The sequence below is a fragment of a genome, unplaced genomic scaffold (assembly GCF_019419815.1).
Source record: "Pyrus x bretschneideri cultivar Hongxiangsu unplaced genomic scaffold, Pyrus_bretschneideri_v1 Contig33, whole genome shotgun sequence".
Taxonomy (NCBI): Eukaryota; Viridiplantae; Streptophyta; class Magnoliopsida; order Rosales; family Rosaceae; genus Pyrus; species Pyrus x bretschneideri.
In genome coordinates this window covers 4,643,235-4,670,664 of record NW_025999646.1, presented here as the reverse complement: position 1 = coordinate 4,670,664, position 27,430 = coordinate 4,643,235, and the positions used below count along the sequence as shown (strand labels likewise).

General features: G+C 37.1%; 5 protein-coding genes and 1 non-coding gene across 8 annotated transcripts; 3 read left to right on the top strand and 3 right to left on the bottom strand.

Moving 5' to 3' along the window:
• Positions 1–786: 786 nt before the first annotated feature.
• Positions 787–5,815, top strand: LOC103948254 (phosphatidate cytidylyltransferase 2). Of its 2 annotated transcripts, none has more exons than XM_009359266.3 (12): positions 787–944; positions 1,889–2,040; positions 2,396–2,649; positions 2,764–2,915; positions 3,136–3,277; positions 3,361–3,517; positions 3,934–3,981; positions 4,082–4,168; positions 4,629–4,757; positions 4,852–4,908; positions 5,115–5,198; positions 5,305–5,815. In XM_009359266.3, the coding sequence occupies exons 2-12, from the start codon at positions 1,957–1,959 to the stop codon at positions 5,386–5,388; spliced, it is 1,278 nt and encodes a 425-aa protein (XP_009357541.1). In that variant the 5' UTR covers positions 787–944; positions 1,889–1,956; the 3' UTR covers positions 5,389–5,815. The 2 variants fall into 2 exon arrangements, with proteins under 2 accessions (XP_009357541.1, XP_009357542.1); XM_009359267.3 differs by having other exon boundaries at positions 834–976.
• Positions 5,816–6,010: 195 nt separating this feature from the next.
• On the bottom strand, positions 6,011–8,627 carry LOC103948253 (alkaline ceramidase). Of its 2 annotated transcripts, none has more exons than XM_009359263.3 (3): positions 8,471–8,627; positions 7,414–7,734; positions 6,011–6,843 (listed from the first exon to the last, which is right to left on the bottom strand). In XM_009359263.3, the coding sequence occupies exons 2-3, from the start codon at positions 7,665–7,667 to the stop codon at positions 6,330–6,332; spliced, it is 768 nt and encodes a 255-aa protein (XP_009357538.1). In that variant the 5' UTR covers positions 7,668–7,734; positions 8,471–8,627; the 3' UTR covers positions 6,011–6,329. The 2 variants fall into 2 exon arrangements, with proteins under 2 accessions (XP_009357538.1, XP_009357540.1); XM_009359265.3 differs by having other exon boundaries at positions 8,444–8,598.
• Positions 8,628–11,874: 3,247 nt separating this feature from the next.
• On the top strand, positions 11,875–13,554 carry LOC103948319. Its single transcript, XM_009359325.3, has 2 exons — positions 11,875–12,527; positions 12,791–13,554. The coding sequence occupies exons 1-2, from the start codon at positions 12,131–12,133 to the stop codon at positions 13,300–13,302; spliced, it is 909 nt and encodes a 302-aa protein (XP_009357600.1). The 5' UTR covers positions 11,875–12,130; the 3' UTR covers positions 13,303–13,554.
• A 734-nt stretch (positions 13,555–14,288) lies between these two features.
• LOC125480509 lies at positions 14,289–14,381 on the bottom strand. Its single transcript, XR_007260868.1, has one exon. It is a non-coding gene; the product is annotated as a small nucleolar RNA snoR109 (small nucleolar RNA).
• Positions 14,382–14,940: 559 nt separating this feature from the next.
• Positions 14,941–17,733, bottom strand: LOC103948245 (phosphoribosylglycinamide formyltransferase, chloroplastic-like). The gene is made up of 5 exons (XM_048591071.1): positions 17,167–17,733; positions 16,458–16,569; positions 15,790–15,966; positions 15,545–15,671; positions 14,941–15,378 (listed from the first exon to the last, which is right to left on the bottom strand). Exons 1-5 carry the CDS (start codon positions 17,555–17,557, stop codon positions 15,265–15,267), a joined length of 921 nt encoding a protein of 306 aa, XP_048447028.1. The 5' UTR covers positions 17,558–17,733; the 3' UTR covers positions 14,941–15,264.
• Positions 17,734–24,161: 6,428 nt separating this feature from the next.
• On the top strand, positions 24,162–27,262 carry LOC103948252. Its single transcript, XM_009359262.3, has 3 exons — positions 24,162–24,677; positions 26,313–26,471; positions 26,763–27,262. The coding sequence occupies exons 1-3, from the start codon at positions 24,330–24,332 to the stop codon at positions 26,868–26,870; spliced, it is 615 nt and encodes a 204-aa protein (XP_009357537.2). The 5' UTR covers positions 24,162–24,329; the 3' UTR covers positions 26,871–27,262.
• Positions 27,263–27,430: the final 168 nt, after the last annotated feature.

Genomic DNA, 27,430 nt, shown 5'->3' with positions numbered 1-27,430 from the left:
GCAGCCTGAAGCGTTTGGGCTGGGCTAGGCGTCAGTTCGATAGAGCTTGTCTTTTACAAAATTAACATAGTACGAAAACAAAAATGTGAAATATTCCAAGTGTCAAAGATTGGGAAAGCGTTCTCCCCAAAAAAAAAAAAAAAAAAAAAAGATTGGGAAAGCAGCAAACAAATAGCATAGCATGCTTCCCTTCTTCCTCGCTTATAAAAATTAAAGTGATTAAGATTAAGAGCGTTTGAAATTATATATTTTTGTTGAAACTTGATGACATCAAAATCACTATTTATTTTTTGTGTTAGCTTTATATATAGATATAGCATTATCTCACTCATTATTGTTCACGGACTATTATTCACAAGCTTCTAAACCCTAAACCTCACAGACCTCTACTACTTTTGAGTTCTGATACACCTTCTCAATATTAGAATGTGTTCAAAGTTCAAATTATTATCTGCTCACGAGTAAGAGAATGATACATAAAAATTAAAGTGATTAAGATTAAGAGCGTGTGTCCACATTTGAAATTATGTGTTCGGTATGAATAGTGGTAAATGTTTAATTACAATATAAATGGATTGCACAAAGTACAAAATAAGCATAATAACCAATTAAATGTTTGATTTGATTCATTGACTTTTTTTCATTGGAGTGTGACGGAAAGAAACAGCGCAACCAGAATCTCCTACGGTCGAACACTAGCCATACACGTGTACTCCCAAAACCTAATTCACATATCGGACGGTCAAAACTCCACCACTTTGTACAATTAGAAGGTGGTTCACAACTAAAATTCGTTTTTCGTTGTGTTCTTCTCTCCTCTTCCAGAAAACCAGTTACGAGAAAGGCACTTTCACTCTCTCTCTCTCTCTCTCTTCGTGTTCGCCTCTTTTTTCCTTCGTTGGGCTTCACCTTGTCAGTTCCCACAAGCAAGGAAACGAAACGAGGTGGGTTTCTCTCTCCTATCTCTAACTCTTTGGTGATTTTCGATCTTTAGGTTCAAATTATTGGTTTGAAGATTTGAATTTCGACAGTTTCTTTGTATTCAGCTTTTAAATTGTTAAAATTTCGTATTTCTGCACTTCTGCACTATGTATGTGTGTTTAAATCTTCTGGGTGGGCCAAGGTTCTTATTTTTTTCATGAATCTTCCATTGGGGCAGTGAAGATTTGCAGACTTGTTATTTTTTATCTTATTTTCCAAGCAAGGAAGTGATGAACATGGTGGAAAGGTATTGAAATTGAGTTGATCCCAAAAGGTTTGAAATTGATGGTTGAATTGTGTGTTCCCAAAGTTTTGGAATGCTAGCTCATAAAGAGTGTTTCTTGACTGGTGCTTGTAGTCACATCCATTTGATTGATATCTGATACTCATTGGTGGGTTCCCTTCATCTTCTGTTTGTATCTTTGGTAGCTGCAACAAATGACGTTAGTTTAGTGTGCCGCCGGGGTGTTAAGGTTTTAGCTTCGTATACCTTGGAGCATTTTGATAACCATTTCGTTTTTTGTTTTACTTTTAGTTTTCGTTGTTGTGTTAGCGATAGAGGGTAAATACATAGGAGAATTTAGGGATATAGAAGGGTAGAGGAAGTAAGTGGAAGAGATGCATAAGGTAATGTACGGAAAGTTTAATCTAAAGACCAAAAACGAAAAAGTATTTGAAGTTGTTTTCACTTTCAATATGTTGTTTTCATCCATTCTTCTTTATTTGTTCCCTTCTCTTTCACCTCCTACTTTTCCCCCATACTTTCCTCATATCTCAAGGTTTAAAAGGAAACTGAAAATGGTCATCAAAAGGGCCCTTGATGTATGCAGTGCATAGTGACAAGACAATTATCACTTTATTTTATGATTACCATCTCCTTTTATCTGAATGTGATTTGTTCTTTCAGGTGACGGTCATTTTGCATCAGATACATGTATGTTTTAACCTGTTGAGCAAAACTAAGTTAGAACAGTCATGCCAGGAGACAATAGTGTCGGCAGCCCACCAAATCCAAGGTCCCCAATTGCTCGACTTCGGCATCGTAGACGCTCAGCTGAGGTTTGTTAGAATTGGATACTTATATTATTTTCTTTCAGGATAGTGTTGGGCTGTCTACCTTCATTCTGTATGATTTTATATCTAAAAGAATTGTAGGGGACAGTATGACTTTCTCTGGTAGTTTAAATAATGTAGAGCGCACATTCGAGTTTCTCCTATTTTTTTGTTCATTTTTCTTGGTTTTGTAACTGATCATTTGCATGTTTTTTAGTTGTTTCTGCACAATATGTGTTTTTGTTTTGAGCTCTTCTGCAAACCAAAAAAATTAAAATTTTTATGCATGTGCTGTATTAGATGTAGGCATTTTAGATTAAGGCGGTAGTACTTATTCATTTTATTTCCTTTATGGCTGCAGGCTGTCCCCGATGATAGTAAAACAAATGGAGGCAATTTACTGGTTAATGACCGTAATAAATACAGGTCAATGTTGGTACGTGCGTACTCTTCTATTTGGATGATTGGAGGTTTTGCATTGAGTATATATCTGGGTCATCTCTGCATCACTGCTATGGTGATGGTTATCCAAATCTTTATGGCGAAGGAGCTGTTTAATCTACTCAGGAAAGCTCATGAAGATAAGCACCTACCGGGATTCAGGAATCTAAATTGGTCAGAATAGTAGCATTTCATTTTGTCTAGTCTATTTTACTCCACAGAATCAGTTCAGGTGTTATTTAAAGAGTGTTACTGTAATATTTATTCAAGTTCAATTTCTCTGTTCAGGCACTTTTTCTTCACTGCGATGCTGTTTGTTTATGGTCGCATACTCAGTCAACGGCTTGTGAACACTGTCACTTCAGATAAAGTTTTATATCAGCTTGTCAGCAGCCTTATCAAGTATCATATGGTTGTCTGTTATTTCTTGTACATCGCAGGTTTGTTACAAATGATGTGTTCGAGTATAGCCAAATATTTGGTTGAAGTGAAATTGGATTTCATTGTGTTTTGCCTCTTGTTGACCAGCATCGAATACTATATTTGATATGCATAGTGGTTTAATTGGGTGAACATTTGTTTCGTTGGTGTTTTTCCTTTTCCATTTATATATAACTCAGATGATACTGATATTATTCCTTTCCCCATAATTGGGTGCAGGATTTATGTGGTTCATTCTTACATTAAAAAAGAAGATGTACAAGTATCAATTTGGCCAGTATGCGTGGACGCACATGATTCTGTTTATTGTGTTTACCCAGTCCTCTTTCTTTGTAGCGAACATCTTTGAAGGAATTTTCTGGTAATTCAAGTTTCTGTAGGAACAAACTCACATGTTGCCTTTTTTTTGTTTCATTATCTGAGACAAAGACAAAATTGATGCAGGTTTCTTCTTCCAGCTTCACTTATAGTAATCAATGACATTGCTGCTTATATCTGGGGTTTCTTCTTTGGAAAAACCCCTTTGATCAAGATATCTCCAAAGAAAACTTGGGAGGGATTCATTGGAGCGTCAATTACAACTATCATATCAGCATTTTTGGTGAGCTTGCTAATTAATTGGGTGATAGGAGATAGACTTCTCTTGTCTTGCATGAAAGATAAACCATAGTTTCAGTCCGATTGCCCTGATTTCATTATTATAGATCTTATGCTCCAGTAAGATAATTATTTGACTTGAAGGTCCACCATAATTGGTCACGGTACATCTCAACTTATAGAAATATGTGTTTAGAAGTTTTTTTTCTCTGTGACTTGTTAAACCAAATGTTTTCCACTTTGAATGTATCAAGATTACCTCGTACAGCCTATCTTTTTGTTTGCATGCTTCAACCAGATGCACAATGTTCTCAGATGTATACACATTCTGACTATAAGCTCTATGTGCTTGTGAATAAACGATAATGTGTTGACATATTCATTTGAATACAAACATGGTATGTACATTTGTTTATGCAGCTTGCAAACATCATGGGTCGTTTCAAGTGGCTAACGTGTCCGAGAGGGGTAATGATTCTGATGAAATGTTATTCAATTGGTTTAGGAAAGAAATAGCATTTCAGTTGATGTAGCTAATCTCCACTGGTTTCTGTTGATGCACTTGCAGGATTTATCGACTGGTTGGCTTGATTGTGATCCTGGTCCCTTGTTTAAGCCAGAGTATTATACCTTTCCAGAATGGCTCCCACAATGGGTGAGTAAAGTGTCGCCTTTTGATTCTGTAATTACATGACAGCATTCCCGTTTGTGTATTGTACTAAACCATAGATCATGGTAATCCCTAAGAAATTGTGATTTGAATCTTCTGTTTTGGGGATCAGTTAACTTGTTTTCCACTTTTTGATAATGAAGTCATTATTTGGCCAAAGAGTTTTGTGTCAACTGCTCGCAGAACATGCATATTGTATTTGATAAATAGTCTCTACAGTGTTCAATGTTCTTCTTTTTCTTCCGTGCTGAAGCTTCTTATAAAATTCAATCTTAACTGTTCTTTCAGTGGATCAGCAGGCTCCCTCTTAGTATTAACAGTTAGATGATTGTTTTCAGTGACTGCTTCAGTTATGTTATAGCCATGCCTGCAATTAAATAGGCTATTTAAATTTGGATTCTTATAAATTGAGTGAAATATAATCCTTATCTATTTTTTGTTGCAGTTTCCTTGGAAAGGGATCTCAATTTTGCCAGTTCAATGGCATGCGTTATGTCTCGGTTTGTTTGCATCAATAATCGCTCCCTTTGGAGGCTTCTTTGCAAGTGGCTTTAAAAGGGCTTTTAAAGTCAAGGTTTACTTCTGTTGTTGTAATTTGGATTCATGCAATTTTGCATAGTAAGCTTCAGTTGTTCGAAATTATTTTAACATTCTTCCATTTGTCATAGGATTTTGGTGATAGTATCCCTGGACATGGTGGAATCACAGATAGAATGGATTGCCAGGTATGATTTTCCTAAATAATAACGATAATAATTTTTCTGTCGGAGTGCTCTAAATTGTTCTTTAGTACAACGAATGAACTGGTCATACTAATTATTGCTGCTTCCAATTCCCACTTTATTTTGATCTTTTGCTCTAAACGATGGGGTCTTTATGTTTGGCTTCAGCGAATGACTTAGATGACGCGACCCATTTTGTTTTCTTGTAGATGGTGATGGCTATCTTTGCTTATATCTATCATCAGTCTTTCGTTGTGCCTCAGAGCCTCTCAGTTGATATGATCATAGACCAGGTATCCTTTCTACAAGTGTCGTGCGTAATTCTGTTATTGGCTTTGAAATTTTTAATGAACAAGAATTGATAGCGATTGGATTGACTTTTTTCGTTTTGCAATTTAGATTTTGATGAACCTTACGCTTGAGCAGCAGCAAATTCTGTTTGAGAAGCTTAAACAAGTCTTGCAGGATAGGCTGGTTGGTTAATTGTGTGTGAATAACTTGTATTTCGGTCATCTCTTCGCCTCTCCCTTGCATGTTTGTACATGGAATATTTGTAAATGGCGGTGTTCTGTTTTCGGAGAGCAACCCCCATTAGGCTGGAGGCATTCTTGTGCGCAGACCCTGTATATTCTCGTTCTCGTTTCATAGGCATCAACTCTAGATGGACTTACATTTCTCTCTCAATTTCCCTTGCGCTTTCGATGGATAACATGCCCATTGCGAAATTGGGTGATGTAGTAGTGTTCAATTTTTGCTGGCCTTTTGTGACAACATTGTATTTTTATAGTTTGATGGATTCTTGCGTCTAGGATTCATTTAACAGAAGATGTGACACATAATCAAGCGCAACGGCATTCTAGGATTTATATAGCCGACCCCACTTGATGAGAAAATGTTTTTTGGTTGTTGATGGATTCTTGCTTCTTTTACTCGTCTTCCTTTCTAATACATGCGATATTTGATATTTTCGGACAAGGGTTGTTCAGAATCAATGTGCTTGGCGTGTACATACACACGTGCCACGCAACGTGTAGGGGTTCCTACAGTGCCAAAAAAATGCTTGGTGTGGTAGAGACAAGCAACAAATACAACTGAAAATTGCTCCTGCCATGAAATCTCACAATTTTTTCAAAATTTGGTGACAAACAATTGATAGAACCAGAGTTGCACTTCCAGAAATGAAAAACGAAAACAAAATTAAGTCACATCGACCAACGCAACAGAAAAGAGCTTATAGATATGTTACACGTCCTACTTTTACAACGAAAATCAAGACAAGATCCAATCTAAAACAACAAAAACCAACCTTCTTCTCGGTCCAATCTAGAGAGTGAAAGAAAATGATTGTCCGGCTGTCCGGTTGCGTTCCACACCTGCGGAGAAATCTTACTGAAACTATACTCCTGCCTTTTGCTTTCAACCTCTCATTGGGTTTTTGGTTTTTCAATCTTCACATACGGCAAAAACCCCATAAAACGAACAATCCTGGGGGACCATCCTCGTTGCTGAGCCCGGCAAAACATCAAGAAAGTGTTCGCAAAGTAGGAATTGAAACCCATGAACAAATGCCACAAGGCATGACCCTGTGGGTTAATCATCCAACTGGATATCTCTTCGCAGAAGATGTTATCACAGAGCCAACACAAACTGCCAATAACAAGGGTGGCCACATACAGCTTTGCAATCCGCTTAGCGCACACGTCTTGCGTATATATGTAGTACTTATACATTCGAGGTACACAGAGAAGACACAAGATCACATAGTGCACCTTGAAGCCAATCTCAAAACGAACCACAGAATGAACACCAGCGAAAAGAGCACCATAGAGGAAGAGGAAGGTGGGCATTGTACTGCGATAATGCCAATCTGGGGAGTAGAGGATATACATGTAAAGGAGCATCTCCCAAACCATAGGAGTCTCATCGCTCTGTTGTTGCCTGGAATTACATACCAGTAAAGTTTCAGCACTCAACTTTCATTGCAACAATTTAGACAAATAAATTGAATAATATAGTTACTGGACCTGACAAACCGAGTAACTAAAACAACTATTAGGCAGATAATAAGTCCACATACCTCATACCTAATGTGGATTATGCATGTGTTAATGAATGCATATATATGCGGTCATTTCTTACGAGAGTGAACACATCGTTGTCATTAGCTACCCAGACTACCTGTGTTTTGCAACTTCATGACATGTCATATACATTCCTTAAACTGTTAAGGATTAAAGAAATTTACCCTGGTCCATAGAAGACAGCCTTAACCACCAACTAACCAACTCAACTTAAACTTTCCAGAGTGCATGGGCTTTGTTTTCAAAGAAACAAGCTAACAATATTTGCAACTTTCATGTAATTTGTAATCAGATATAGTACTTGTAAAATGTATAATATACTCATAAAAGTCTAATATTGATATTTTTAATGTTTTGAAACACGTCATTCAAATTTTCCTGTTAATCCCTTCTGTCAGCATATAAACTTAACGAGAGTGATACTTACACATGTTGCAATGTGGCATGGTATAACATGCTTCCGATGGCAAGAATCATATTAGATATGTGTAGAATGCCAAATCTCTTCTCGAACCGCTGTCTCAAGGCATTTATAAGGCCAATGAGCGCCAACAGAATGCATGGAATGTTTGATATAGTGTTGTAAAATTCCGCAATATAAGAAGAGTAGGCATAATTCTTCTCACAACACTCAATTGTTGATGTGACAGGACCCCAGAAGCTTGATCTTCCATCAGCCATTCCTATTTCTATGTTTGTATATTCTCAACCGAGTCTTTTACTTCAACCGTTGCAGAGCTCATAAAACCTGCAGATCATGTACCAGCACAAGACAATGTTGTGAGCGATTTGACTTAAAACTTAATGCAAACAGACACCATATCAGTATCGCAAGCGATTTGGCATAAAAATTAATGTAAATAAAACACCACACAATATCGCGAAAATCACGTTCATCAAATTATTTATTTCCATAGAAAGCAAACAATTATGACTATCCTAAAACCAACTAGCATGAATCACGCGCAAAACGCAACTTCTTTTAACTTCATCACTGAACCGAACATAGTAGTAGCACTTCCCTTAAATCGAAACAAAAGTCCCGATATTGATCCATACAACACGATCAAAATCAACCATGACAAATGAAAACCAGCAAATTCCACATATGGGTCATCAAATTTCACCAATAACCCACACTCGAATAAAGGAACTAATCAGATCCCACATACCAAATCATCAACCCAGATTACACCAGCACCATTATCCTAGAAACCACAAGAAATTCGCACAATACAATAAAAGATAATTCACAATAAGATCCAATCTCAACCGTTAAAGCTCACGTAATCTAGCCAAAAAAACTTGAAACCCACCAAAAACCAATAATTTCCCATGACCCATGATCAACGAACGTGCTCAGAAAACTTGAAAACCCCACCAAAAGATCGAACCAAAACAAAAACAAATACCAGATAAACAGTACAATTTTACGCATATTAAAACAAGCATATTACTTCTGCATATTGAGGAACAAAACGCACCGTCTTGGCCGACAGAGATCTCATCTTATTCTCCTTGTGTGCTTTGACGCGGCCACTCTCTGCCTCTCTCTTTCAATGGCGTTCCAGTCTCTGAAATTTTCTTTTCTTTTCGGCGACCGATTCTGCTTGCGAGTTGTGTTTCTTTTCTTCTTTATTCTTTTTTTTTTTTTTTTTTTTTTTTTTTTAACTATTAATTTTAGTGGTTTTGCAATAACCTTTTACTTCTTGCTTGGGCCGGTGCCGACACAAAATGATGGCCCAGACCATATTGTGCTGGGCTTAAATGGGCTTTAGATGTGAAACAAGTCCAATTAATTTTGTTACGTTTTGGGCTGGCAAACTGTGCACAGCATCAACGAGGGATGTAGCTTGATCTTTTTTTTTTTTTTTGATGCAAGGGATATAGCTTGTTAACAATGCAAAGCAACTTTAGCAAGAATGATTTCGACCAGACACAATAGTAACTTGAGTTGTCAAAATGCTGACTTTATGGGCAGTAATGTGAACAAACTAAAACAGTGTGTTCGTTTTTGAAAATTGTGTAAGTGCCAAATTACCAATCACGTCGATATTATATTTTATTTGTATTTTCTCACCTACTAGTACAATGTATACAATGTTTTATAACACAAATTCAGTCTTCGTTCGGAGTAAATATACTACACCTTATTTTGTCAATTATATTTTGGATTTGTGTATTCGTCAAGAACATTAAAGGTGTATTTTGTGATAAATTTTTATTTTCATCGTGAATCATATTGAAAGGATGGGATTAAATACAGAACGTCGTGTTCAAAAATATTATTCTCAACTACTTAAACTACAAAACTCATTTGAACGTACAGTTAAGAGCACTTTACATAAATTTTATTATACAAACTATTACGTAGAGGTACTTGTTAAATGCTCGATCGAATGCTAAGATGAAGTGTGCAGTATCTAATAAGATTATTATTCCTTAAGCATTAACCCTTATTCTGGAAAAAAATTTCGATGTGCTCAGAGACACATGTTAACTGGAGGAAAGTTTTATTTTTCAAGTGTCCAACAACTTGTATAATAACATAGTATATCATTCTGTATTCTTGAGTACATTAAAAAAATCTCCTTCTCTTCATGATATGAAACTATTGATTTAGTTAAAACACTCAGTGATCAATTAATTAGTATATATGGTATAGAAAATGCTAATTAATATATACATGGGGATGAAAAAGAAAGCTCCCCGCAACATATATAAGTTTAGAGTAATGGAGTAGGGCAACATGATCAATCAATGTATGTAGCTGAAAAAGCAGTCGTATACATGATCTTAGACTATCGCAGAGCTGACGGATTGGAATATATTTCTATTTATAGGACCAAATGGAAGTACTCGATGTATGCATGGGAGTTGGGACCATTTTAAGCAGACAATCTTCACTTCAATTGCCCAAAAATAATGATCAAATTGACTGATGGAGATACACACGGCCTCTTAACGTCCAACGAATTTGGATCCTCTTTTTAATGTTTTTTTTTTCTCGACAACGATAGATATTTACATGACATGTTAATTAATTACGATAAGAGGTAACTCAAATAGAATGTGAAATGTCCACAAACTAAATGAGACAATTACAATTATTAAAGTTTCCTTAACACTACAAGAAATACTTCTGTATATAATATATTGTTACTGTAATGACAATACTTCAAACTAATCATGCATATTTATTGAGAAAGTTCAAAGTAAAAGAATTTCCTTATTAAAGGACCAACACGAATGTAGCTTGAACACTATATTACACTTTATCAATCATTCAAATGCATGCATGTCTATTAAAGTTGAAAATTTTACTTGATGTTTAAGTTCGATAAGTACCATATTGCATTCTGAGAACGATATATGTTCTCTTCCAATTTTCGTAAAGTGAAAAATCTTATTAGCTTGGGTCGTCTTTTAGTTGTATATGTCCACTTTTGGCGGCTGCAATTTGTTTGAGTTTCTTGTTACTTTAGCTGTTAAACATTTTAACACGTGCGGTCACGGTTTTTTTTATAACTAGTGTACATTTTGTAATGACATTGGCTTAGAACAAGATGAACAATTTAGATTCAATGCATGTGGACACAATTAGGTTCATTGAACCTGGACACCAACAATGATTATCAGCTTCGATTTGCCACATCCGAGATGAAACGCCGACGTATTTGGCACGTGTGAGAGTATACGAATCCACATGCATGCGTAGGCCAATGAGTGTAAAGTTACCGCGCTCAAGTCACCAATCCATACACGCAACAGCTACGCAACTTCCAAGCATTGTTCTAAAAATCGTCATCTAACGCCATTTAGATCCCTTCTAGTGCTGCATAGACCCTGTCTAGGTGTTAAGTAGTTGGTCACCGTCCCAATTAATGTCTAGGTGTTTGAAAATTAAGAAATGGCGCCTGGACCTATTGAGGCGTCCGCCTAGACCGTCTAGGCACCTGCCTAGGCACCCGCTTAATTTGCAACTCACTTAGACAAAAAATAGATAAATTTCATTTTGTATTTTATTTTTTTCAATAAATTATAAAGGACTTGTTGAATACTTAAATAAATACACATTATATACATGTTCCCCATGTTTTAATTATGTTCTAGTACTTTCTAATATATATGTCGTTTTATTTTGTAGTTTATAATGAAATTATATATATTTTAAGTGTAAACAGACTTATTTACATAAAATGTAATAACTTTACTTAAATTCACATAGTCCGCCTAGGCTCCTAGACTCCAACTGACCGTCCGATTGACGTCTAGCATCTTTTAGAACCTTGCTTGCAAGTCATAAAACGGAAATGAAAACCAAGACTAATCTTTCATGTATTGCATATTAAAACTCTAGTATCATATTAGATAGTTAGTTATCGTAAAAGCTTCAACTGCTAAATTATTGGTAAAACTTTGAGTTATACAAAATAAATTATTAATCCCCATCACTTAATTGGTAATTCTAACTTGATTTTTGGCCATCCTTATCTCCTAAATATAATTAAGGAAGGGTTTTATTTAAGGAATTGTTATTAGCATTAAAAAAATCTTATTTGACATTCTAAACTTTCTATAATTAAAAAAAAAAAAAACATTTATGATGATTATAGAATAAGATTTTTAGAGTGTTAATAACAATTTCTTTTATTTAATGCAAATTTAAATTAGAAAATGCAACCCTGACTAAATCTCCAAAATATTGGTTACATTGTTAATATAAAAGTTTAGTATCTACGCAGGCGTACAAGTACAACAAACGAAATACAGAAAACGGAACCAAGACGTCAAATCGGGCAGGTTCATCGTAACTCATTAAACTCACCAACCCCTATAAATAATCCGCGGTGTCGTTTTAGTCACCACATCATGTCATCATCTTCATTCTCTCTCTCTCTCAAGACTTCTGTCTTCTATGTAAACACCATGAACAAACCATGACAACACTCTCTTTCTATATAAAAACACGCAATCGGGTCATTTGCTCCAATTATTTATCCCAAAAGCGAAAAAAATTGATAGTCTGATCTGATAGGAGGGAGCAGAGCGAATCGGAGTCGGAGTGCGAAATTCCGACCAAGTTGAAGAAATACGGTTGAGATATAGTAGCCAAGATCATTCTCGATTGCGAATCGGAAAAAATGGGAGCGGTGAGGTTTCAGAGAGTGGCGGCGGCGTTTGACGAGGTGTCTCGGTTGAGGCTGTGCGAGAGCAGCGGGAGCGAGTACTCCGCGGCCGGGGAGAGTTTTGCGGATTTGTCGGATCTTGTCAAGTCCTTCATCGAGAGAGGGGATTTGGGAGAAGGCGGCGGCGACCGAGACGGCGTACGGAACGATGAAGAATCAGAGGGCGGTGATTGGTCGGATTCGGAGACGAAGAATTCTCTCGAGAGATTGTGTGAGGTGAAAGGTGATGATTTGAAGAAGACGATTGCTGATGAGGTGGAAGTTGCTTTGGCGGGCATTGGGGACGACAAGTCGTCCCGGGGGTTCAAAAGGAGGTTGATGACTCACTTGCGCCACAAGGGTTTTGATGCTGGTGAGTGGAGTTTTAAATTTAGTAATGTTACTTATGTTTTGAGACGAGTTTTGGCGCAACAAAAATGTTGCTTATATGTGCCCGAATGATCACAGAAGCGTTATTTGCTTGGGGATGCCCTTTAGTGTTATTTATGTTTTGGTTCCCAAAATTTGAAAGAAAAAAAAATCAGTTTTTTCTCGTTATTTGGCAGAAATAATACAATTTAATTACATTATGAGATTGATTAATCACTAATTACATTATTCATACAATGTGTGCAGGCCTTTGCAAATCAAAGTGGGTGAAATCGAGCCGGTTTCCAGCAGGGGACTACGAGTTTGTCGATGTCAACCTCGAGGGAACTCGTTACGTAGTGGAACCATTCCTTGTTGGACATTTCGAAATTGCTCGTCCCACGACACGTTACACATCGCTCCTCGAAGTTTTTCCAAACACATTCGTCGGAGAAGTCGATGAGCTGAAGAAAATCGTGAGGCTAATGTGCACGGCAATAAAAAAATCTATGAAGAGCGTGGACATGCCAATGCCGCCATGGCGGCGGAACGGATACATGCAGGCCAAATGGTTTGGATCCTACAAGCGCACAACCAATGCAGTAGCACCATTAGCCGCCGCCAATACGGCATTGGAATCGAACCATGGATTTGGAAGTGTCAAGAAATCAATGAGGCTTGAGGCATTGCCTACGAAGTCTTACTATTGCAGAGATGATTTTGCTAGTAAGGATGGCTTGAGAGTTGGGCGTTTGACTGCTGCGTTTCAAGAGGGATAGCTGGTCGTTTTGTCTTGATTCATTTTGGTCGTATTAATTTTGTTTTTGTTTGTTTTTTTTTTTTTTTAACGGGCCCAATGGCCTTGTTGCAACCGTAAAATACCCATCTCGGTTTTGGTTAGAGAAAATTTATGTATTAAAATAGATTGCAAGATAAATTCGATCCCATGTTCATAATATATCAAAAATTTCAATTCCAAAATGTAATTTGCAGTTCAATTGTAAGTTAAAAATAAATCATTTAAAATAGTGCTTCGTCTCTTGCACTGTATTTCACGGAACGGGTCCCCTTTGAATCCAAAAGAATTGAGCTCATTCATCAAATGATTCAGACTATTAAAATTTAATTCAAGAGTTACAAATAGAGAACTCCTCTAAAAATATAATTGTAACTGTTTGATCAAATTTTAATGATTCAGATTAATTGATCATTGAACTCAATTCCTTTGAATCAGAAGGAGATCCATTTCCGTAATTCATAACAAAATCGATGTTCAAGACTCATCGGATTTTCAAGTCCAAAAGTGTATTTTGAGGTGAATTGCTAATAGGACAATATTCTGTCCGTTTTTTTATGTTCGATCCTTTATATCCTAATCATTAAATTAGAGCAGTGTATCCGCTTGCAGTCAAATATGAGTACAAATTCTAATTAAAATCCAACTCGATTGAAGTAGCTTAAAATAATTATTTTTCTTTTGAAAAAAAGTGTAAATTGAGGTTGTAATTAAAAATGTCCAACCGCATGAAAAGTGAATAAATGTGGGCACCAATAGACGCAAACAGCCTGGGAAATCGAAGCAGGTTTGCCTGGAAGGTAACCCTAAAATTCGAATAATTTTAGTTCATGTACGAGAAGGGTCTCACGAAAAGGCTAAATCCTATGCCATTTCTCTCCTCTCCCCTTCTCAATCAATTAAATTAAATCACACCAAAATTAAATAAAAATAATAAAACAATTTAGATATGAAAAAAGAGGAAGAAAGAACTGTGAGAAGCTCGGTAAGCAGATCTGTCGACGGAGAACAACGACCGGCCAGTAAACTTCTCTCTTTTGTAATTCGATATAGCTACAGCCCTTTTGGCCAAAATCAAGCGAAAGGGTATGTTGAATTTTTATAAATCAAACCCTTCTCTTGGTACAAGTAGCTTTCTTTTTTCATCAAATCCATAAATTTCCCACAAAAAAAATATGAAAATAAAACTTGAAAATTCGGGAGAGAAAATGAAACGGTCAGCGGCTGCGGAGAACGAGTCAGAGATGGAAGTGTGATACCTTTTTAAAACCCTAGCAGCGGCTGCTCATTTATAATGTATGAATCTCAAAGGACTTGTTGGCAGGATTGATCTCAGCCGTACATCTGCTCGATTTCACTAATATGGTGGCGAAAATGGACCAGTTGGGCTTATAGGGAGATGTTGTGATCCACACCGTCCAAATGTGAGGGGTCCCGTCATACAAAGGAGAGTAAAGGATGGATTGGACGTTCATGATTTTGGGGCCTTGGAGATTCAACCCGAAAGAGCGGAAATTTGAGAATAGGTAATGTAACTGTTGCGGTATTTTAAATTAATTATATTGTTAGGTGAGAATTTTGAAAGCTTGATAACTCTTAACTAGCTTGAGATATTGACACAGTCGAGAAAAACTAGGGTACGAGATGTGTAGACATTGAAAAAAGAACAAGAGTACCCTACTGCTGTATTTGGGTACTATTTGGCCCAACGCAGTTACAACTCTCAAAGCAAACAGCCTCACTTTTGCCATAGGCTATTTAGCCATTGTACAGATAATGCAGTGAAGAAAAAGGATATATACGACTCACGCTACAGGTTGAGCTGAGCTCTTTTTTCTGCTACCTTCCCATCTTTTTTTAAGTATATGCAATGTGCGCATCCAAGTAACAGGTAGTGTATATAACCGGGACAAAGTCTCTTCAAAAATGAAAACTTTCGGTTCTGCTAGCTGTATTCGTTGGGATTTTCTTTGCTCCGGATAATAGGAACACCATCCTCCCTCCATACTATCCGTTCTTCACATACTGCTGTTATCGCTTCCACGTACAAGGAGTGCTCCTAAAATCAATAACGAAGCCAAATAAAAATTTGATTGAATATAATGCACATACTAACACATTTACGATTCCAGCACCCGAAAGAGGTCAGAATCCAAAAGGAAACACACGGAGAAAAGATTTTTCGGATTTATTCAGTGGTTCAGACAAGACAAAAATTGCATTACCTCCCGAAGAACCCTTGCTGCCAGCTCCTCGGCAGTGTCCTTAGCAAGCACAGGGACAACTCTTTGGGCAAGGATACGTCCTGTATCATAGTGCTCATCGACAAAATGTATTGTAGGGCCTGTGTATCTAACCAAAATAAAAGTTACAAAATATTAGAACATTTCCTGTACATACAAACAGAAAATGTAACTTGAATAGTGAAGTTTGACTCAAAAGTCATTGGATATTGGTGAAGGATGCATACCTTGCCCCAGAAGCAATGACTGCCTTGTGGACCTTCATACCGTAATGACCTTTGCCTCCAAATGCTGGAAGAAGTGAGGGATGGATGTTCAGTATGGATCTGGGATAAGCTTCTATCAACTCAACCGGTATAAGTTTCAAGTAACCAGCCAGGAGAACAAAGTCAACCTCTAATCCCCTGGTCATATATATAATCAATCAAAAGCTAATTAGCAATAAAACTATGCTTAAAAGACTGCTCATAGATAATTCACACCACTGCTAGCTACTGCTGAACTTGGTCTATGTCCCTAGGCTAATGAAACACCAGAAAATAAGCATGTACTTTTAAGCTACGGTCTTACAGATTGTTTATAGTGCATAAGACTGATGTTATACATAACCAACCAAAATGTGAAGAGGCTGATAAGTAATGTAAGTAACATACTATTGGGTTGTCTCCTTTATGAATTCAATAAAATGAGGGGGTTAACTTATTTAAAAATTGCGTGCCAATAAAGGCACCCGAAACTAAAAGCACCAATGCTAATGCATTTGTATCAATATTTGCCCATGCCTCAACCTCCTCTTTGAGGGGTGTCATCGAACAAGTAGCATATAAGCAGATGGTTCGACATTCTAAATAACCAAGTGAGAGAGAGAAACTTTTGAGCTGTAGAAGAGGCTGACCTAAGGTTAGCAACAAGGTCAGCTGGAGATATTCCGTCAGGCTCAAGTTTAGTTTTTGGGAACACCATAATTGGGAGGCCCTTTTCTCTTGCATAGTCGGCGCCTCCACAACCTGACAAGCAAAAATAACATTCAGTACACCTGAATGAATATACAATACTCTCATCAATGATTTCTACAATATATTTTGAAATTCCTAACTTGCTTTTACCACACTCTATCATTAGCAGCCGAAACCCCAAGTGCCAATGTAGGCATTTTGAAACAAGCCTTTTGAACAAGTCTAAGGGCTCTGGCTCGGAAATGCATTTGCAGGAAGCACTCCTGCTCATAAGTGCTTTTGCCAGAAGCATAAGACCATTTTTATTCACAGTTTAAGTGCTTCCTAGAAAAGCACTAAATACTCATTCTAAAAGCATGTAATCTATCTCAAACATCAATGCTGCCATTGAAAGAATGCTAAAACATGTGACTACAAAAACTTTTTCATTCAATCTATATGCCCGATTTTGCCTTGATACGACAATAAAAAAACGAAGACCAAATTTTGAGCAAGCGATAACAACAAACGTTAAGATAGAGCAATTGCGTAGAAGTGAAATTTAATCCCATGATAAGTTAAGATCGAGCAATTGCAACCAGATTATCGAGTAAGAAAAGCAAACTGGATTGCTGTCAATGACAAAAAGCTCTTGAGAGTGGAGGATACCTTGTTTACTTGCGACCAAAACGACAACGTCTCCGAGAATGAAACCGTTAAGACACGCTTCATGGATCGAACGGAAGTTGGAGCCCCCGCCGGAAACAAAAACGGCAAGCTTTTTCCGTCGAATGCCACTTGTCAAATCTTGTTTATCCGAAGAAACCACCACCTCAGCTCTCTCTGTGTCCGCGGTGTTCCTGCACTGTATTAGCTTGGTAGACAAAGGGCGAGCTTTGAAGGAGACCCACCTGTGGGATTGAGCAAAAGAAGCGGTGGAGGAAGAAGAAGAAGAAGAAGGAGAAGGAGAAGGGGAGGGAAATCTGACGAAGTATTGGGTTCTGGCGTTTGGAATCGGCGAGGGTGAGCAGAACCCAGAAAGCAGACGCTGAGCTTCCATCGAAAGACAGACAGAATATTTAGTTCTGAAGCGTTTGGAATGTGTCTGAGAGGAGAGGAAGCAGCAGAGTCAATCTGTGATGAAAATCTTGGATTTGAAGCAACTTTCACATAGAGATGGAGGAGAACGAAGTCGCGGCGGAACTCAAAGAGTGTTACTGATGGTTCTTTTTCTTCGGCTTTTGTTGTTTTTTCATATTTTATTTTATATTTATTTGTTTATTATTGGGTTATATTTTTACGGTAAGAAAGAGAGAGTTCGACTAAATCACTAAATGATCAGTCTAATTTAAGGGGATGTATTCAATTGAGATTTTCAGAAATTTTAATTCTTTTAATGAATTTAGGGGTATTCAATCAGGATTTTAAGTGATTTTTTGAAATTTAAGATGTATTCAATTAGAATTTTAAAATAGTTTATTAAAATTTTTAGAAATCGTGCATTCAATTATGATTTTAAAGAAGTTTATAACATTTTAGGTATATTCAATTAGAAATTTATTTTAAAAATTTGATAAAGTTGAGGAATTAGATGACATTTGAGAGATTTCGTAGTATATTTTAAGTATCCACAAATCTCATCTCTCCCTATAAGATTTCGAGGGAATTGAATCAAAATTCTATATGGAATCTCCACAACTCAATTAAAGTCCATAAAAATCTATGGATTTATAAATCCATCAAAGTCTCTCAAATTCTCAATTGAATACATCGAATTTGCCATCCATGAAATTTAAACATAAAAGTTCTTACGTCTAAATGAAGAGAAATATCATTGAGTGGCCTTATACACACACACACACTATAATTGGCTTTTTGTGTTCTGAACGTCAAATTTATTTATTATTATTTAGAATTTTGTTTTGGTTTAATTATTATCAAATTTAAGGGCTTACTTCAATTCAGATTTTCAAAGATATTAATTCTTTTAATGAATCTAGAGATATTTAATCATAAGTTTAAGTGATTATTTGAAATTTAATGGGTATTGAATTAGATTTTAAGATAGTTTATTAAAATCTTCATAAATCTTGATGTATTCAATAAGGATTTTAGATAAGTTTATAACATTTCATTTGTATTCAATTAGAATTTGATTTTAAATAATTTGAAAAAATTGAGGAGTTAAAGGAAAATTGAGAGATTTCATAATGTATTTTAAATATCCACAAATTTCATCATTCTCCATGAGATTTCGAGGGAATTAAATCAAAATTTTACATGAAAATCCTACAAATCAATTAAACTCCATAAAAATCCATTTAAATATCTCAAATTCCCAATTAAATACACATCTCTTATATAGCACTTTGATTTTTTTTTTAATTTTTTTTCTCCACCCCGTTACGTTAAATTTGAACTATTATATACTTTTCATAATTTTGATTTAATTCCTTGAAAATCTCAGAAAGAGAGGTGAAATTTGTGAATGCTTAAATTACATTACGAAATCTCTCAAATCCTCCAAAATTTGTCAACATTTTAAAATAATTTAAAATAAATTCCTGATTGAGTACAACGTTATAAACTTTTTGAAATCTTAATTGAATACAACAAGATTTATAAAATTTTTGATAAACTATATTAAAATTGTAATTAAATACAGATTGAATTTCAAATAATCACTTAGAATTCTAATAAAATACTCTTAAATTTTATTAAAAGAATAAAAATCTCCGAAATCCTGGAACCCTCCTATACACTTCGACGAAGCAAACAAGTTAGACTGGTTAGTTTTGTCTTTCTCCTCTGTCTCTCTTCCGGGCTCGACTTTCTCTATCCTCTCTAACCTAGAAGCTATAAGAAAGGCGTCGCAGAGTGAGATCCGTTTCGGACCAGGAAACAACCTCAACGGAAACGCTGCCCTGCCACTGCCAGATCTGATGAACAAAAGGGGGTGCCCAGCTTCTCAATTTTCCAAAAGCAAGGTACACACCCTTTTTTTTTTTAACAGATTCAAAACTCCGAAGTTTACGTTTTTTTCTTCTAGTCTCTTTCATAGATATCGAATTGTTATGAAAAATTTGATCTTTCCGTTTCCCATATACCAAACGCGCATGCCACCATCTAAAAATTGAATCTTTATATTTTTCCACATATCTAATTTGTCCATTGCTTTACGCAAAAGATACTACTTGCATCCCCCCATTGCTAATAATCTACATTCATTCATCTTAGAAAATTCATAATCGGAACTGTTCAATTTCAGAATCTCCAATTCGAAAGATTTTTCGTACGAATGACGTTTAAATGATGATTAAGAAATTGAACGGTTTCGTTTATGAAATATATTCATGAAAATACGTTTATGGGGATGTAAGTATTATCCGAACTTGATGAACGCTACCCTGTGACACTCCTTAATCCTTACTCGGTTTGTTGTTGTTGTTGTTTTCCCTTTGGGGTTGGCATGTTGATCTATTAGAAGAATGAGCACAACTTCGGGACGAGAGGAAAGGCAACAAAAAGAGGAAAAAACTTGGGGGCAAAAGAGAAAAATAAGGGCAAGTGCAACGCGGTGGGCAAAATCAGTCGTCGTTTGCCAAATAGTCTTCTATTCTCGCTTTTCATGCTAACGGGAGCAGCCTCTGCTAGGAACTTTTATCGGCGGAGTAGAGACATGCCAAAAAGAAAAAAGAAAAACTTGGGAATAAAGGAGAAAAATAAGGGCCAAAACAACAATTTGGTGGACAGAATTAGTCAGTTGCCTGATGAAATACTTTCTAGTATTGTGTCTCTCTTGCCACTTAAGGAAGCAGCAGCTACCAGTATCCTTTCTAGACGATGGCAGTATGTGTGGTCGTCCACTATGAATCTCGATCTGGATGCTAAATTTGAACTTGGTGAATATTTATTTCACTTCATGGTAATGGAACCAGAACTAAAAGACCAAGAACAGCATAGATACGTCAATTGGGTAGATAATGTGGTGGAACAACATAGAGGTCCAGTCATTGAACACTTCCGGGCTTGCTTTTATGTAGATTTCCGTTTTTCAAGTTTGCTCGACAAATGGATTCAGTTTGCAATGAATAAGAGAGTTCAAGTACTTGAGCTGGTATTCTATCTAGAATTTTGTAACCGTATTTCAGACGATCTCTATCCATTTCCCCACAAACTATTAGGTCTCGAAAACGTTTCTACATCGAAGCTCAAGGACATGCATTCTGACATTCCACAATCTCCACTCCACAATCTCCACTCCATTGATCCCTTCTCGAGCAGCAAGATGCTGCAATTGACGAGCATCAGAACGGTCCTTGGGATATATGCTTATCAGAACTCTTGGTTCCCACTTTCGATTTCTCTTAAACCACTGATCCTTTTTCTGGTTCCATAACTCGAGCAGCGATTCCAACTCGCGCCACTCGCGTTGTTGTGAAGAGTCGTATCGAGTTGGAATCGCTGATCGAGTTATGGAACCAGAAAAAGGATCAGTGGTTTAAGAGAAATCGAAAGTGGGAACCAAGAGTTCTGATAAGCATATATCCCAAGGACCGTTCTGATGCTTGTCAATTGTAGCATCTTGCTGCTCGAGAAGGGATCAATGGAGTGGAGATTGTGGAGTTGGGGGAGGTGTCAAGGAAACACGGCGAACGGGTGCAAAGCTGGGGTGACGTCAAGGGGGCGTTCAAGATTTTGGCCAAATTGAACAAGCAGAGGGAAAAGCTTGAGGTAGTGAGGATCTCTATGAGCCAGTTCGTGCAGCAGCTGGAGGCCCGCGCATCTGTGCGCATTGGGACCGAAAAGCAGGCTATGGCCGTCGGCTTGCCTGAGAGAGTTTGTCAGCACATCGTCTTTGTGCGCGCTGGTTCTGGAGGACGCCGACGTCGGAGTGTCCGGTATGGTAGCAGACGTGGCACGTGAGGCAGGCTTCACACGCGTTAATCTCGGGTATATAATTTAGTTAATTGATTCTGATTATAGTTAATTGATTCTTGATTATAGTTAATTGATTTTGATCTCTCTCTCTCAAATGTATAATTCTCCCTGCAAATTCAAACCCGGAAATGTCGTCGGTGATGGTTTCTATGGCCAATTTCCTGGCTATGGAAGATCGGTGTGAAAAGTTGAAGTCCAAGATTTCCCACTCGAGAGAATGCTTCGTGGAAAAGGCTAACAAGGTTCATCGCACCGCTCGCGTTGTTGTGAAGAGTCGTATCGAGTTGGAATCGCTGATTGAGTTATGGAACCATAAAAATGATCAGTGGTTTAAGAGAAATCGAAAGTGGGAACCAAGAATTCTGATAAACAGATATCCCAAGGACCGTTCCGATGCTCGTCAATTGCAGCATCTTGCTGCTCGAGAAGGGATCAATGAAGTAGAAATTATGAAGTTGGGGGAGGCGTCAAGGAAACACAGTGGGCGGGTGCAAAGTCGCGGTGACGTCAAGAAGGCATTCAAGATTTTGGCCAAATTGAACAAGCGGAGGGAAAAACTTGAGGTAATGAGGACCTCCATGAGCCAGTTCGTGCAACAGCTGGAGGCCGACACATCTATGCGCATTGGGATCGAAAAGCAGGCCATGGCCGTCGGTCGCCTGAGGGAGTTTATCAGCACATCGTCTCTGCGCGCACTGGTTCTGGAGGACGCCGACGTCGGAGTGTCTGGTATGGTAGTAGACGTGGCACGTGAGGCATGGCTTCACACGCGTTAATCTCCGGTATGTTTGTGGTTGATATTGTTAGAATGACATTTCAGCAACCACATCAGCATTGCCATGTCAGCAGAGTCTGTTAGGGTTGTTAGAATCTGTTGAGAGTTAGTTAGCACTGTAACCGACTAACTTGAGATATAAAAGGATAGATTGTAATTCATTTGTACTAAGTCGAAATACAAAGATCAAATTCTGATTTCTCTCTCTAATTGTTCATCTCTCTTTTCTTACATTTTTGTAGTCTTAGCATTTCTTTTCAGTTCTCTAGTTTGGTTATCATGGTATCATTCGCCCGGACGATCTTTCGTGCCATCATCTTCTGCTGAAGGTTACAAATTGGTGATCTTGTTTGGGAGCTTCGATTTGAGTTTCTTCATCTGGGTTTCGATCTGTTCGGTTCAAGATCTCGGAGGATTGGTTTCTCAGGTTATATTCCTGAAACTTTATGCACAGTAGGTGTTTGATAAATTGTCACAGTGAGAAGTTTGTTAAGTTTTCTTTGAAATTGTATTGAAATTCGATAATGTTTGATGAAGTTTATGATTGATTGAGATTAGTGCTAAAAGCATGTCGATTAGAGGCAAATATCAGCAGAAGATTGATTTTTCTGAGAAGATAGTGAATTAAAGATTGTGAATTGAGAAGTATGAAGTGAAGATTGTGAGTTACAAGATTGTTAACTGAAGATTGTGAATTAAAGATTGTGAATTGAAGATTGTGCATTGAAGATTGTGAATTAAAGATTGTGAATTGAAGATCGCTTGGTGCAAAGATCGTTATCGCAAAGATTGTGTTGCAGTTTGTGTTGAGAATTGTTTCTGAATTTTTTGAGTTGATATGGCGTCTAATAATGTCAAGATCGAAAGTCTGTTAGGAATGATAATTGTGAAGCTCCAAGATGACAATTTTGTCAAGTGGAGTTATCAATTCTAATTGGTTCTTAGAGGGTATGATCTGTTTGAGTTCTTTAATGGGGAATCTCAGTGTCTACCAAAGTTTTGCATTACTCCTTAATGTGGTGTCACCAAAGAAATTACTACAGCATATAAAAAATGGGTTAAGAAGGATTTAGCTTTGTTAAGCTTACTAATTCAAATTCGTCTTTAATGATAATTAAACTTACATTTCATTTAACAATAAAGAGAAATATTACTAGATCGTAGTAAATAGAATCTAACTCCACTTGACGATTCCTTAGGTTTCCAAAAATTGGTGAATCAGAAAGAAAAGGTCCCAATGTGGTAAGAATCCGCGTAGACGCCCTTGATTTAGCATCACAATAGTAAGACCATCTTGAACTGAGGGCTCGTTTTAGCCCTCTTGCCCTCCAAGAAATTAATATTTTAATAAACAATTCATGGTCATATTTGCCTCCGTCTTCAACCGAGGACCAAAGGGTCAAACATAATTTATTATTTAAATTTAAAAACTACAACAACTTAAATTTAAAAACTAAAACGGTAACTGGACCAAAAAACCAAAAAAATTAGAACTTAAATTTAATGAATGGTTTAGGTATTTATAGGAAAAAAAAATAGAATTTTTAAGAATTAAAAAAAAAAAATTGGCCCAAAAAACCCCCCAAAAAAAAAAAAAAAAATTTGAATACAACGGCTAGCTGACTAGCCGTTGTATTCAAAATTTTTTTTAAGCAATTATTTCTGGTATAACTGACAGAAATATATTTAATTTTTAATATAAATATATTCTTGTCGGTTATAACCGACATGATTGCTCTATTTTTTGGCCAGCCCTCCAGCCTTCTCCGATTCTGTGGGACCATCTTAGATTCCATAGCCCTCTGACCTAGTCCTCGGTTAAAGACGATTTTTGAACTATTTTCGATTCTTTAACCTTTTGGAACCTTTATTGGAGATGGCCTGCATGACCACCACCCAATCCCACCCGGACACGGAAACCATATATACGAATCAAAAACACACCCCACCCAAATCTAGAGAGAGAAAGTCTTTGTTTTAGAGAGAGAAAGCAAAGAAACAAAGAATCATAGAGCAATTCTTTAAAATTCTTGATATTTTTTTTTAAATTTTAATTTTAACGACGGATCGGACTCCTAACGACTCGCCAACGCAGAATCGGAGATCCATCAGCAAGATGGAGGGAGTTGGGGCCCGACTCGGGCGGACTTCGACCCGGCACGGACCGGCCACGGTGTTCACTGGGCCGGTAAGGAAGTGGAAGAAGAAGTGGATCCACGTAGCTCCTCCCTCCAACCACAACACCTCCACCCATCACTCTCACCAGATTAACGGTTCCTCTAACGGTATTAACGGCTCCCATCTCTTGCTTTACAAGTGGACCCCAATTGCCCAAAGCCAAAACGCTACCATTAGTAATGGTGCAGTCGCCAATGGAGGGGACAGGAACAAGGTTTCTGCCAAGGACGACGGCCTTTTGGCTGCGAGCGAGGAGCCGCCCCGCCGAAAATTCAAATACATTCCGGTAATTTTGCTCCAATTTTACTTGTTTGATTGATTTTTTGTCATTGGAGTCTGATTGATGTCCTGGGTTGTTTGATTTTTGTACTTTTTTAATGAAAGCTTTGTGGGGTTTTTTGTATTGAGTTGATAGTGTGTTTTGGGTTACTAGTAATTTAGGGTTTAGTTTCAGAGATGTTGGGGAAGGAGGTGTTTGACACATTGGAAATTATGGGTTTATGCTTCTTTTTAGTTTCTTTGTGGACTGAGTGGAGTGATGATCTCGTGATTTGCATAACGCGTGCAGCGAGTCCTCGAGTCGAAAAATGAATATTTGAAATTGAGTTATGAGTTATCTTTGTTTGTCATGTTGATGTTTAGATATAGTTGTTGGATTTTGGTTTGGTTTTTATGTTTCGTAAGTAGTCGCGATCCTGCTGTGAATCATACTTCATGCGGCTCATGAGAATCCATTTAGAATCGAGAAAAGATTAGCACATTGGAATGGTTTGTATTTAGAAGTAAACTGATTGTTGATTGGTTAATCATACTTAATGCAGCTCCCGTTAAACCGAACTTTGTTGTTGTAGTGAAGATTCAGTACTTTGAGAAAACATGGGATGTTCGAGGTTGTAGTGATTACAAAATTCAGCAAGAGTTCTCACAAAGTTGATATAGAATCTTGGTAATCAAGAGTTGGTTTTTGGGGGGTTATATTGACATTTTCCTCTAGACAATGATATACTACTTTGTTACCGGTTTTTGTTTTGTGGTTCCTTTTGGTATTTCTCTGAACCTTATTCTATTGGAAAGAGTTTCGAGCTATTCATCCATAGTGCCAACCGGCAAGTATGTAGTGACGAAATTTGGTAAATGCAGCTATGAAGTTTTGAATATTTACAAGTATGTTGCGATGGAACAGTGGGATAGACAAGTTTTGAATATTTACAAATACCTATTTATACATTGTGTTATGTTAAGATTTGAGGTTTATATTGTGCAAATAAGCTAGATTCAGTGAAAAAGATTGAACTCTGAAGACCTTTCTGGTTTGTCCGGCCATCTCTTGTTTTCCTAAAACCTGCACTAGTGCATGCTTGACTGAATCAAGCATCATCCGAGTGATATTGGGCGTGTCATAAGTGTAACATCATGTCGCCAATTTCCAACTTGGAGAAACATTACCAATTTCATAAAGTGAGCTGGCTCTAGAAATCTTATTCTTATGGTGGATGGCTGGAGGGAAAACAGATGCATGGTTTGCTTACACTGGATAGTTAGGAAAATAGTTACACCAGGAACTCCCTTGTAGTTATTTAAATGCCTAACTCCTACCCCGGTGAAGTAGTCAAATTTGAGTTTGAGATATTGGGAATAGTTATTTTTACTGGTGTGTATAGAGTGTGTAACATTTGAAAACAGCGTAGAGGTTCTCTATGATTGTTCATTTTCTTATTGGATTATGGGTAGGATGACTCTAAGATAGTAATGATATTGAGTTCATTTTGATTAAAGTTGGGTAGTATCGTTAGACAGGTTTCCATCGTAACATTGCTAGACAGGTTTCCATGATTGGAATGGGGTTAATTGCGTAGGATTTTATTTGATTTTGGTGGGGGGTTTTCTGTTGAATGATAATTTTATCCTTTTGACAAAGCAGATTGCTTTACTAGAAGAACAGCAAAATGAGGCTGCAGAGCAGGTTGAAGATGACGGCAACTCTATCGATGATGAGCCAGTTGAAACAGAGGCAACCCCAAAGAATGAGGGTTTAGATGAAAAACCTGACATTAATGACGTTCCTATGGAAGAAAATCAGGTGAAACGTTTTTGCCTTTATATGCTTGCGTTCTTTTCTACCATTTCTTTTTTTGGGTTCGTGTAGCATTACTTTGTATGGTGGAGACACATGCTTATCATATGCATTAGTGTGTGTGGGAACCATAAATTGACTGTGCTTTTCTGTTGGAGGGATTTAATTTACGCCTTTCTCTGTTAAGAAATTGTGGAAATCATAATATTGGTACTTGAATTCTAATGGTAAATCAAAAGAGGTTTGATTTCATTTTTTTTTATTAACAGTTGCTTGATGTTTTTGTTTCATTCGCAGGAGAGTAATCAGGTAGTATGCCAAGATCTGAATTTAAGTTTGGGCTTGAATGGGCATGAAAACGATAACGATTCTGGTCTGAAAGGTGAACAAACCAGAAATGGTTAGTTGCAGCGACTTGGTTCAAGTATTAAGCGAGCCCATATTGGAGGTCTTCGAAAACTGGCACTCATAACCTTACAAGGAGCAGCTAATTGTTGGTGACGAATTCGGAATTCAGTTTTCCCTTTTGGCTTTATAATTTACCTACGGCCATATAGGGCAAGTGAGTTTCAGTGGCATTCGCGTGTACTGTTAGTCTTCATTGTTTAGCTGATTGCAAATTATACCCATTCGGTATAAGATGCAAAACTTACATACTTCAACATTCAAATCATTGAATTTTTTCTAGCCTGCCATTTTTGTTTACTTCTGAGATGGGACATGTACTTCGAAATTTTAGTGAGGTTGTAAACTTCTGAACTCTTAAACATTTATGAAGTTTTAGTTCTTCATTACAATTTGATTAGGCAGATTATCGTTGCAAAACCATCGAGATGTAGCACGGGTCGGAAATGTTGTAGTTTCGTCATGCTTGATCATTCCAATTATACAGATATGTCAGTAGTTAACTTTGCTGAAATTATGTGAGATTGATCATTTTCATCCACTACCGTCTTTCTTCTGAC

Excerpts from the sequence above, each read along its gene's own strand:
- LOC103948254 (XM_009359266.3), top strand. The coding sequence starts at position 1,957 with ATGCCAGGAGACAATAGTGTCGGCAGCCCACCAAATCCAAGGTCCCCA. Across the intron at positions 2,041-2,395 it reads ATCGTAGACGCTCAGCTGAG|GCTGTCCCCGATGATAGTAA; the intron begins GTTTGTTAGAAT and ends TTATGGCTGCAG. Across the intron at positions 4,909-5,114 it reads CAGATAGAATGGATTGCCAG|ATGGTGATGGCTATCTTTGC; the intron begins GTATGATTTTCC and ends GTTTTCTTGTAG.
- LOC103948253 (XM_009359263.3), bottom strand. The coding sequence starts at position 7,667 with ATGGCTGATGGAAGATCAAGCTTCTGGGGTCCTGTCACATCAACAATT. Across the intron at positions 6,844-7,413 it reads CATGCCACATTGCAACATGT|GCAACAACAGAGCGATGAGA; the intron begins GTAAGTATCACT and ends ATGTAATTCCAG.
- LOC103948319 (XM_009359325.3), top strand. The coding sequence starts at position 12,131 with ATGGGAGCGGTGAGGTTTCAGAGAGTGGCGGCGGCGTTTGACGAGGTG. Across the intron at positions 12,528-12,790 it reads CCACAAGGGTTTTGATGCTG|GCCTTTGCAAATCAAAGTGG; the intron begins GTGAGTGGAGTT and ends CAATGTGTGCAG.
- LOC103948245 (XM_048591071.1), bottom strand. The coding sequence starts at position 17,557 with ATGGAAGCTCAGCGTCTGCTTTCTGGGTTCTGCTCACCCTCGCCGATT. Across the intron at positions 16,570-17,166 it reads TTTGGTCGCAAGTAAACAAG|GTTGTGGAGGCGCCGACTAT; the intron begins GTATCCTCCACT and ends TTTGCTTGTCAG. Across the intron at positions 15,672-15,789 it reads GTCATTGCTTCTGGGGCAAG|ATACACAGGCCCTACAATAC; the intron begins GTATGCATCCTT and ends TATTTTGGTTAG.
- LOC103948252 (XM_009359262.3), top strand. The coding sequence starts at position 24,330 with ATGGAGGGAGTTGGGGCCCGACTCGGGCGGACTTCGACCCGGCACGGA. Across the intron at positions 24,678-26,312 it reads GAAAATTCAAATACATTCCG|ATTGCTTTACTAGAAGAACA; the intron begins GTAATTTTGCTC and ends TTGACAAAGCAG. Across the intron at positions 26,472-26,762 it reads TTCCTATGGAAGAAAATCAG|GAGAGTAATCAGGTAGTATG; the intron begins GTGAAACGTTTT and ends TTTCATTCGCAG.